This window comes from Vombatus ursinus, unplaced genomic scaffold (genome assembly GCF_900497805.2).
Source record: "Vombatus ursinus unplaced genomic scaffold, bare-nosed wombat genome assembly UNPS02004704.1, whole genome shotgun sequence".
NCBI lineage: Eukaryota > Metazoa > Chordata > Mammalia > Diprotodontia > Vombatidae > Vombatus > Vombatus ursinus.
Window position 1 is genome coordinate 959,657 of NW_020944482.1, and position 11,984 is coordinate 971,640.

Genomic DNA, 11,984 nt, shown 5'->3' on the forward strand with positions numbered 1-11,984 from the left:
CTGAGACTGGATTTGAACTCAGGTCTTCCTGACTCCAAGGCCAGAGTTCTGTCCTTTGTGCCACCTAGCTGCCCCCTCTCTCTTAATTTACATCTATATCTATTGGACTCTTTCTGGTTGAGCTTACCATAAACTTTTGGATAATAAAGCAGCAGATAATATTGTAGTGTCTGTTAATAGATAGACAGCAGTAGAGAAAGTTAGAGAAAGAACAGACATTTTCTTAGAACTTCTTTCAGTCCTTGAGGAGGTGGATACAGTTGGTGGCAACAGACAGAATATTCTAATCCAAGATTAGAATCCAATATTACTTTTCTCTACTATAGCTCAGTTCTGCCTTCTCTTTCTCCTTTTGCTGGTTGCCTCTTGGTTAATGGTTCTTTCCATTTCAGCTCTGGTTATTCCCTACTCCTTCCTTTCTGCTTCCAGACCTTCATAATCTCTATCTGGTTCTGAGAAATTCTTTTTTATACAAGTTCAAGACATAAACAAGTTTCTCACACAGTGATTTTGATTCAAGGAGGTGTAAAGGCCCTGTTTACTTTCAGTTCTGATTCTTGTAGTCAATAGATGTTCTTACTTAACAAATGTAATTACTTTTTAAATGAGATAATCAATGGAACCCTCTTACACTGTAATCTACATGGGTTAAATAAAACCTGCTTTCCTTTTTTTTTTTTTTTACCTGAGTATCTATATAAGAGAACAGGATTGTTTTCACATTTTCTTTAATGATGCTTCTAGGAGAAGCTCTGAGTTACAGAGATCATCAAATATAAAATCCTTTACTTAACTTTTAAAAGCTTTCACAGTGAGTCAGTGAGTGAAATAAATAATAGCTATCCTGAAGGAACTCACCCTTATGGGGGAAACAACATGCAAACAACTCTACAAGCAAGCTTAGTTACAGGATAAATTTCGAGTAAATCAGGAGATGAACTAGAATTAAAGGGAATTGGGGAAAAGTTTCCTGTAGAAGGTGGGGTATTACCTGTGACTTGAAGGGAACCAGCAAACCTAAGGTGTAGAAATGAGGGAGAGCATTCCAGTTATTGGGGACAGCTAGTGGAAATGCACAATAAGAAGATAGAGTGTTTTGTGTGAGGAAAAGCAAGGAAGCCAGTATCACTGAATTGCTGAGTTTGTGTGTGTGTGTGTGTGTGTGTGTGTGTGTGTGTGTGTGTGTGTATAAGGTATAAGAAGACTGTAAAGGTTGGAAGAGAGGCAGGTTGTGAAGGCTTTGAATTCCAGAAAACTTTTTATATTTGATCTTGGAAGTAATACGAAGCCACTGGAATTTATTGAGGCTGGGGTAGGGGTGGAGTTGACATATTCAGACCTGTGCTTTTGGAATATCACTTTGACAGCTGAGTAGAGGCTGGCCTGGAGTGGAGTGATTTATGGCAAGGAGACCAAACAACAGAGTATTGCAGTAGTCTAGGTATGAGGTGATGAGGACCTGCAGTAGGGTGGTAGCAGTGTCAGAGGAGAGAAGAGGACATAAGTGCAAGGTGTCACAAAGGTAAAATCAACACACCTTGGCAGCAGATTGGATGAGGGTGGTGAATGAGAATAGATAGTCAAGAATGACACCGAGTTTGGGAGCTTGGGGCACTGGGGGAATGGTGGTGTGCTTGAGAAAAATAGTGAAGTTTGTAAGGGAGGAGAGTTTTTGGGGAAAGATAATGAGTTCAATTTGGACATGTTGAGTTTAAGACATTTAGTTTGAGATGTACAATAGGCAGTTGGAAATGGGAGAATGGAAGTCAGCAAACAGGTTAAGGTAGTTTAGGTAGATTTGAGAATCATCAGCATAGAGATGATAATTAAATCCATGAGAACTGATGATATCACTAAGTGAAGTAGTATGGAGGGAGAAAATGGCCTAGGACAAAGGCCTGTGAGACTGTAGGGGTCTTCCTGGGCTTGACTTAGATGGAGATCCAGCAAAGCATACTAAGAAAGAGTGATCAGATAGGTAGGAGCAGAACTAGGAGGGAGTAGAGTAACAGAAACCTAGAGAGAGGAGAGTATGGAAAAGAGGGTGATCAGCAGTGTCAAAGGCTACAGAGAAGTCAAGAAAGAAGATTGAAAAAGACCATTAGATTTTACAATTAAGAGATCATGAGTAACTTTGTATCTTCATTTGAATGATGAAATAAAGAAGCTATACTGTGGAGAAAAAAGAAGGGATTGAGAAAAAAGAAGTTTAGCTGCAAAAGGAAGGAGATATATGGGATATAGTGGGGATGGATGGATCAAGTGAGGATTTTTTGAGGATGAGGGAGAATATGGTCATGTTTGTAGGCAGTAAGAAAGCAGTCAATAGACAAGAGAGCCTGAAGATAAAGTAGAGAGTGGAGATGAAAATAGGAGCAAGAAAAGATGGAATGGAATCACTTATGCATGTAGACGAGTTTGCCTTGGCAAGGAGAAGGGAAACAGAAGAGATAGTGGCAGAAAGCATCTAAATGATATGAAGTAAGGAAAAACGGAAAAGAGGAAGCTTTTGGGGAGTGACTTAAATTTTTTCATTAACATATGAGGCTTCACAGCTGAGAGGGTTGGGGGAAAGGGAGCCATGGTAAAGAAAAAGCAAAGGGAGATTTGAGGAAGGATGAAAATGTTTGGAAAAGCTGTGAGTGAGGGGGATAGTGCAATTAGCAAGGTTTAAAAGGATTGCCTTGTAGCAATGAGGACCACTCGAGGTTATGTAACATAAATTTGTAGCATATCCAGTCAGCTTAATTTCATACTTTTCTCTAGCTTCATCGGGCAGCATATAAGTAGCAGGAATAGGAGGTAAAACTGAGACTTAGCAAGGCTAGAGTGGCAATAGGAAAAGTGGAGAAAGTGATTCAGAAGAGGACAGCTGAATAGGTTCACTGAAGTTGTCAGTATTGGGAAGGGATGAAAGTATACCTACTTAAAGGTAGTTGGTTCTTAAGCCAGGGCAGGTAAGTGGTAATGATGGTCTCTGCTGATAGAGTACCTGTCCTGGAGTTAGGAAAACCTATGTTAAAATCTGGCCTCAAACAATTAAAAACTGTGTGACGCTGCACAAGTCACTTAACCCTATTTGCCTCAGTTTCCTCATCTTTAAAATAATCTAGAGAAGGAAATGGCAAACCACTCCAGTATCTTTGCCAAATAAATTCCAAATGGGGTCATGAAGATTCAGACACTGCTGGAACAACTGAAGAATAACAAAGAAGAAAGTTACTCCTATGTACAATGTAAATCAGCTGCAAGACAGCTATTTATTTCTTCCATACCAAAGAAATGCTAAACATGAAAGGCTCTTACAGCTATTTATTTCTTCCATATCAAAGAAATGCTAAACATGAAAGGCATTAATAGGCTTAAGACAGCAGTCCAGTAATATGACTATAGATATATCACATGACTGAAACACCTGAAAAACAACTAAAACCATGCTTTTGGAGAGAACTAAGGGGTCTAGTGATTGAAGGTCACAGTGAAGTCAAAAAACATGGCTTGAAGTTGCTAGGCAAAGGGAGAAGTGGAATGACAATAGATTCTGGTAAGAGTCTCGTAAGAATTTCCGAACTCTTGAATGTAAAAGTGGTAATTTGTTCCTGATGGCAAGATCAAGGGTATGACCATCTCTTGTGTAGCTGAGGTAGTGTGGAGTAGTAGGTTGTAGAAAATGAACAAGTTGAAAATCTGTGATGTTAGGTTTCTTCAGGCAATATCAGTGTATAAGTTGAAGTTCTCTAGTATGTGGGCAGGGGTTGAGGAGAGAGACTGTGAGTTAGGCACTGAACTCATTGAGGAAAGAAGGGGTATATCTTGGAGGTCAGTAAACCAGAAATTGGGTAGTAGATATGGGTTGAGTAAACCTCAAAAAAAGAGAGGGATAAAGATAGAAGGAATACCTTGAAATTGCAATGGGGAGTAAAGAGTATTCCAACACTGCCTCACCTTGACTTCTGAGTGAAGAGGAATGAGTGAAGCTGCAACCAGTGATGGAGAAGGTGGTCAAGCTGCCATTTCATCAAGTGGGAGCCAAGACTCAGCAAGAGTCAGAAGATGAAAGGAGTGGGAAAGAGAGAGATTTAAGATGAAAATATGTTTGTTACTTTTGAGTGTGTGTTTTAGAGATCACAGTGCACAGTATTTTTAGAGTGTGGCTTTGGGAGAGGGGTGATATTTGAGGTGGATGGGATAAAGAACAGATTTGCATAAAGACAACCAGGGGTTCAGGATCACTGGAATGGGGAGGGTGTGACTGAACAGGAGTTTGTTAATCATTGCCAAATGAGTTCAGGAGGGTTATTAATATCACTAGGGGGTTTGGCTTTGACTTTAGAATGGTCTACTTTCAGGGTATTAGACACACACACACACACACACACACACGCAGTTAATTGCATCTTTTCTCTACAATTAGGATGTGATTACCTCAGGGCAAGGTTTCTGTTTTTGCCTTTCTTTAAATCCCTAGCACCTAGCACAAAGAGTGGCATATAGTAAGCCCTTAATAATGCTTGTAAATTTTTAGACAAAAGTCTCCAAAATTGACTCCACTTAGATCCTAAAGCTTTAGGTTCTGAGCCATAGCTTATTTTACTTTTTACAAACGTATATAGTTTTTGGCATTAAAATTATATTCTCAGTGACAGCTAAGTATTTTATGATAAATTACTGGTGAAAACTTAAAATAAAGGACTCTAGGGATGCCTGTACATTGAATGGTTTGGGATGAAGAAATAACTTTATGAAATGTGGCCAATTATAACTTAATATAATTATTGATAAGATATTTCTGACATTTCAGTGATGATATGGGATGATCTAAAAAAGAAGACGGTTATTGAAATAGAATTTTCTACAGAAGTCAAAGCAGTCAAACTGCGACGAGACAGGTAGGCTTAGTATGCATTTGAAAATAGAATGAAACATTTGCTCTCTATGAAGACAGCTGAAATATTTATATATGGGGAAGGAAAAATTGTAAAAAATCCTTGTTAACTATTCATTAAATATCATCCAGTTATAGTTTAAGGCTCTGAGAGACTATATACAAATGTCTTTACTTTGGTATTTCATGGAAAGCGCTGATATTCGGCAATAATTTTGGAGGACAGTGATTGATTGATGAATCTCTCAGTATGTTAAGTGTAAGAAATTGTTTCAGATTAAGGGTAAAAAAAAATACAAAAAGTATTTGTTGGGAATGAATTCTTGAGTCTCACAAATGAGTGAAAATTTAAACAGTGAAAACCTTGAATAATAATGTAACATAGCTAGAGTTTAGAATGTGGTAGTTTTTCTAAGTGTGGTGGGGAGACGTGATGAAACTTTGTTATAAATTCCACTAATTTCTTATTTTCACACAAGGGCTAACGTTTACCTATACGATTTCTTTTGGAGGTGGGGTAACAAAGTTGCTAAGCTAGTTACCGTAAATGTTAACGTGTTAAACAAAGGAATTGTTTTACTTATGTTACAGTGAAGGTGAATAGTTTACTATAATAAAATAAATATTATTAAGTTGTTTTGTCAGAAAATCTTGCTAGAATACTATTTTCTCTTTTTTCTTTCATGTGGTTTTTCCCTTTTCTGATTCCTCTTTTACAACATGACTAATGTGGAAATATGTTTAATATGATTGTACATGCGTAGCCTATATCAGATTGCAAGCCGTCTTGGGGAGGGGATGGAAAGGAGGGGGGAATATTTAGAACTCAAAGTCTTATAAAAATGAATGCTGAAAACTAAAAATAACTAAATTAAAAAGAAATCTTGCTAGATAAAGGCTGTTGTGATGATAAATTAATTTTAGTCTCTGTAAGCATTTAAAAGATATATATGTGTGTATGTATATATGTATGAATTGAAAAGAAATATGCATACATGAGTTTAAAAGATATAGTGTATATGAATATGAATACATATGCCCTTCTCTCTTTTTCACTCCCCCTTCCTCTTTCACTTTAATCTGAAATGATTTCATACACTGTAGAGCAGAATCAGTTATTGTCCTCCAAGATTGTTGCTGAAAACCAGTGTTTTCCACGAAACACGATAAACAAGATATAGTTGTCCCTGTGTGTGTGTGTGTGTGTGTGTGTGTGTGTGTATGTATAAATATATACACACAGAGATATCTATGGATATGTAATACATATAGCTATGCATATGTGTACAGTTTATGTCCATGTCTATACAAATATGTCGATGTAACTGTACACACATGCATATCTATACACAGAGAGACTTATAGGGGCCTTAATAGCTGATGATGTATGTATATGTGTATGTGTGTGAATATTTTTGTATATCATGTATGTATATATGTATCTGTATATCTATCCCTGTTAGGATTAGTGTGTGGATGGAATTTTAAAGTAATGAAATGACATTTTTTGGAAAAATTTTCTGTGACTCAGATTTTTAACTAAATCAGTCTGCCCAGAAGAATTGGTGAGATTTTATTCTAACTCAAGATTTTTTCTTTTAATATATATTCTGTGTGGGTGATGTGTTTGAATTTGAAAGAGATAAGCCCAAGAATTGACTCTTGGACTCGTTTAGTTTTTGAAGAAGAAATTGGGTAATGTTTTTTATTTCAGAATTGTGGTGGTTTTGGACTCCATGATTAAGGTTTTTACTTTCACACATAATCCCCATCAGTTGCACGTCTTTGAAACCTGCTACAACCCTAAGGGTAAGTTGTATGTTATATATAATGAATAATGCCTTTTATAATTAGCTGAATATTTGTGTGCACGAGTGTTTGACCATATTACTTCCCTACTCATTAAATTTTAGTGGCTCCCTGATACCTCCAGGGTCAGATATAAAGTCCTCTGGCAGTTAAAGCACTCCATAACCAAAATTCTTGCTGTCTTTCCAGGCTTCTTACACTTTCTTCCATGTACTCTATGGTCCAGTTATACTGACTTACTTGTTTTTGCCCACATATGACATTGCATCTGCTGTCTCCAGAACTTTGCCTGGGCCATCCCCCATACTTGAAATATTCTTCTTTTTTTAATCCCTGCCTCTTAGTTTTTCCAATTTCCTTCAGTAATTTAGCTGAAATGTCACTTTCTAAAGGGAGGCCTTTCTTGGGCTTTCTGAATGCTAATGTCTTCTTCTCTGAGATTATCTCTTGTGTACTCTATATGTTTCTAGTTATTTTTCTGTTGTGTCACCCACAGATTTGGAACATTTTTTTCATATGGTTATTGATAGCATGGAGTTTTTCCTCTTAGAACATTGAACATTAGAACATTCTTATCCTTTGGCTAATCAGTTTGAGTCAGTTACTTGTATATTTTAAAAATAAGACTCTTATCAGAGAAACTTGAGTAGATTTTTTAACCTTCCTTTCTAATTTTAACTTCATTGGTTTTGTTTCTACAGAAATTTAAAAATTTTATATATTCAAAATTCTTTATCTTTTTTTGATCCCTTCCTTAGTAATAAACACTTTTTCTATGAATAGAACTGAAAGGCAGTTTTTTTCTTGCTCCTGTAATTTGTTTAGGATGTCATTCTTTTTTTTTTTTTTTTTTGAGCCAGTCGGGGTTAAGTGACTTGCCCAACGTCACACAGCTAGTACGTGTCAAGTGTTTGGTCTGAGGCTGGATTTGAACTCAGGTCCTCCTTACTTCAGGGCCAATGCTCTATCCACTGTGTCACCTAGCTGCCCCTAGGATGTCATTCTTTATGGCTAATTAGTGCATTCATTTGGAGCTTATCTTGTTATACAGTGTGAGATATTGGTTTGTACAAAATTTCTGCCAGACTGTTTTCCAATTTTCTCAGCAGGTTTTGTCAAAATAATGAAGTCTTATACAGTAACTGGGATCTTGGGTTTATCCTATACTAATCTATTGTGTTTGTTTACTTTTGTATTTTATGTGCCATAATCTATTCTGCTGATCAACCTCTCTTTCTTAACCAGTACCAAATTGTTTTGATAATTACTGCTTTGTAATATTGTTTGAGATCTGATATTTCTAGACACCCTTTACAAATTATTTCCTGTAAGGTTTTTGACTTTTTGTTCTTTATTTTTTCTAGCTCTGTAAAGTAATCCTCTGTTTGTTTGATTGGTATAATACTGAATAAGTGAATTAATTTAGGCAGTATTGTCAATGTTATTATATTGGATTCTTCTGCCCATGGGTAATTAATATTTGTTCCATTATTTAAATTTGCCTTTATGTAAAGAGTATTTTGTAAATGTATTCATATAGTTCCTTTGAGACGCCTGGCAGAGAGACCCCCAAGTGTTTTGTACATTGTTTAGTTATTATAAATGGAATTCTCTTTCTATCTCTTCCTGTTGGCTTTTGTTAGTTGAATTGACCTAGGTTGAGTAGGTCATAGAGCCACTATGTGTCAGAGGTAGAATATGAATCTAGGTCTTTGTGATAAAGAGGCCATCTCTCTATCCACTATCCTGTACTGCCTCTTATCAAAATCACTCTATCAAAAAGTATTAAGCTCTTACTATGTGCCAGGCACTGTGCTAAGAATTTGAAGGCATAAAGAAAAATAGTAACAATCTGCCCTCAATCCTGTACATTCTAGTGAGGGAAACAATATAAAAATAACTTGATACATGTACAAGATACACAGTAGCTGGCAGGCGATTTCAGAGGGAAAGGCACTAATATCTGGAGAGATCAGGAAAGGCCTCCTTTTGAAGGTAGCATTTTAGCTGAAGCATGATGGAAGCTAGAGAAACTAGTGGAAGAGAAGAGGGAGATCCTTCCTGGCATGGTTAGTATAAAGGCACATAGGCAAGTCAATAAGCATTTATTAAATGTCTGCTGTTTGCCAGGTGCTGTACTAATACAAAGAAAGGCCGGGGACAGCTAGGTGGACACTTACTAGCTGTGTGACCCGGGGCAAGTCGCTTAACCCCAATTACCTTGCCAAAAAAAAGAATACAAAGAAAGGCAAAAACAGACCCAGCTCTCAAGGAGTTCAGAGTCTAATTGGGGAGACAGCATGCACTTAATTATATATAGAAAAGATATAAATATAAAACATTTATGTATATAATACATAATTGTGTAATATATAATTATGCATACTAATGTACTGCTGCTGTGGATAAGTAAATTTACTTTTGTAAATTGTTGAATAATTGCCAGATATCTCATTTTGTTACAATATCAAGCTTAAATTGGTTGAGCCTGGATTGAATAGCTATTTGAGTGGATGACAGTCAGGCATCAAAAGGATCTTAACAGACTGGAGCACTTGACTGAATTTAGTGAGATGAAATTCATCAGGAATATATGTAAAGTCTTACACTCAGGCACAAAAAAAAATCAACTTCACAAATATGAGATATTGTAGGCATAAATAGATGGCAGTTCTGAAAAAGTTCTGGGGAGTTTAGTGGATTGCAAGCTCCATAGGAATCAGTAATGTGATGTGGCAGCCAGAATAGTCCATGTGATCTTTGGCTATGTAAAGAAGGCCATACCTTCCAGGAATAGGCATTTGATGCTGTACTCAGCCCTCATCAGACCTTGATAACGTCATCACTTTCATAACTGTGTTCAGTTCTGGACACCTCAGTTTAAGAATGACATTGATAAGCTGGAGAAGGGCCTTGAATCCCTATCATATGAGGATTGATCAGAGGAACTGGGTATGTTTAAAGTCTAGATTGAAAGATGTCTTGAGATGTCATGATTGCTGGCTTAAAATATTTGAAAGTATGTAATTTTGAAGTTGCAAAGAGACCAGTTTAGGTCTGATAACAGGAAAAAAGAGCTGTCCAGAAGTGGTATGGGTTGCTTTGAAAGGTGGTGTTTCCCCTCTTTGGAAGTCTTTAAGCCAAGATTGAATGACCACTTTTTAAGTATTAGTTATAATGAATTGAACTACATGGCCATTGAGGTTACTTCTATCTCTTTAATTTAATTCTTTGATTCTGTGATTTGTAAAAAAAAAAAAAAGCTTTCAATAAAATTTTAACAAATCAGGACATTGCTTCAGTTGTGCAATTCCTCCCCTGTTCTCAAGTCTTTGAAATATCATTAACAGTGGTTCAGTAGTATATCTGCTGGTGATTTCAGTGCCTTAGGGTATGTTTCATCTGGGCCAAGTGTCCTGAATTCTTCTAGAGTAGCTGAGCGCTCTCTTATTATCATTTTAATTATTTCAGGTATCCCCTCCATCAGCCATTCTATTCTTTCCAGGCCATAGGTTCTTCGCATTGATATAGAAAAGCAAGATAGCAATTAAATAGCTTTACTTTCTGTCGTCAGTTATTTCATCCTATCCACTCCATGCAATGGTCATGTATTATCTTTGATGCACTACGTTACCCCAATAACCTTTTATTTTCTTTAGCTTTCCTTGCCAGCCTTAGTTAGCTCTTTCTGAGCTTTGGCAGTCCTTATAGTATTTCTTACAGTATTGTTCCGCTGTTTTATAACCATCCTTTGTTACATTCTGTTGCATGTGTTTTCTGTACTTAATTTTTTAAAAGTCCAGGTTGTTGTTAATTGTACATTTACGTTATTTCTTTAGACCATTCCTATTTTTCCTTTTTTAATGGAATTGACTCTCTGTCTTCAGAATTTGATCTTAAGAGTTTCCCAGTCCTCTTCAGTTGAATTCTCCTGTAGAATTATAGAATCCTACTTATTTTTTTTGTATCTTTGAAATCTGCTTTCCTAAAATCCAGACTATGACTGGATTTCTTCTACTCTGTCACAAAGTCTAGGAGGAACTTCCTCGTAAGATTATCACATCCACCATAACTACAAACTCTTCCCTGTAGGTAATACTGAGAACCAGCATTAATTACCTACCCCTTGTTGGTTATTTCATCTTTTGACAATAAGATTTTCATTAAAATGAGTCCAGAAGTTTTTTGTTTTGTTTTTGGCAGGGAGAATGGTCTAGCATTATCTTTATAATCAAAGTCCATCAATGCTATACGATTCCTATGTCCGAGACTTCTGATTTGTTTCCCTGGACTCCTTATCTATTTCTTCTTTCTGAATAGGTGGTCTCCAGTTATTTTTTTTAAGAAATCTTTTTTTATTAATAAATTTATTTATTTTTAGTTTTCAACATTTACTTCCACAAGATTTTGAGTTCCAAATTTTCACCCTACTCACCCCTCCCCCCACCCCAAGATGGCATGCATTCTGAATACCCCTTCCCTTAGTCTGCTTTCCCTGCTATCTCTCCCCCCTTCTCTTATCCCCTTCCCCTTCTATTTTCCTGTTGGGCAGGATAGATTTCTGTACCCCATTTCCTGTATTTCTTATTTCCCAGTTGCATGTGAAAACTTTTTTTTTTAAACATGTGTTTTTAAAACTTAGGTTCCAAATTTTCTCCCTTCCTCCTTCCCCACCCACCCTCATTGAAAAAGCAAGTAACTCGATATTGGTTATACATGTGCAGTTATGCAAAACACTTCCATAGTAGACATGCTGTGAAAAACTAACTCTATTTTCCTTAATCCTATCCTGCCCCCCATTTATTCTATTCTTTCTTTTGCCTCTGTCCCTCCTCAGAAGTATTTACTTCTGATTACCCCCTTTCCCAGTCTGCCCTCCTCTCTATCATCCCCCTACTCTCTTGTCCCCTTCCCCCCCTATTTTCCTGTAGGGTAGGACAGATTTCCATACCCAATTGAGTGTGTATGTTATTCCCTCCTTAAGTCAAATCCTATGAGAATAAGATTCACTCATTCCCTCTCACCTTCTCTCGTTTCCCCTCCACTGGAAGAGCCTTTTCTTTTTTGTGAGATAATTTACCCTGTTCTACCTCTCCCTTTCTCCTTCTCCTAGTATAATCCTCTCTCATCCCTTAATTTTATTCTCCAGATATGACCCCTTCATCTTCAACTCACCCTGTGTCCTCTCTCTCTCTCTCTATCTGTCTATATCCATATCTACAAATATATATTTATAGATATGAATATAGACAGATAGAGAGAGAGAGAGAGGACACAGGGTGAGTTGAAG

At 36.8% G+C, this 11,984-nt stretch overlaps 1 protein-coding gene across 3 annotated transcripts in view; it reads left to right on the top strand.

Moving 5' to 3' along the window:
- WDR45B (WD repeat domain 45B) overlaps positions 1 to 11,984 on the top strand; it is a 71,569-nt gene that overhangs the window by 36,300 nt on the left and 23,285 nt on the right. For 2 of the 3 annotated variants that reach the window (XM_027840960.1, XM_027840950.1), the window contains exons 4-5: positions 4,802 to 4,889; positions 6,600 to 6,694. The exons of the other annotated variant lie outside the window; for it this stretch is intronic. In XM_027840960.1, the coding sequence (XP_027696761.1) occupies positions 4,802 to 4,889; positions 6,600 to 6,694 (183 nt within the window). The remainder of the gene's footprint in view (positions 1 to 4,801; positions 4,890 to 6,599; positions 6,695 to 11,984) is intronic. 3 annotated transcript variants of the gene reach the window in all.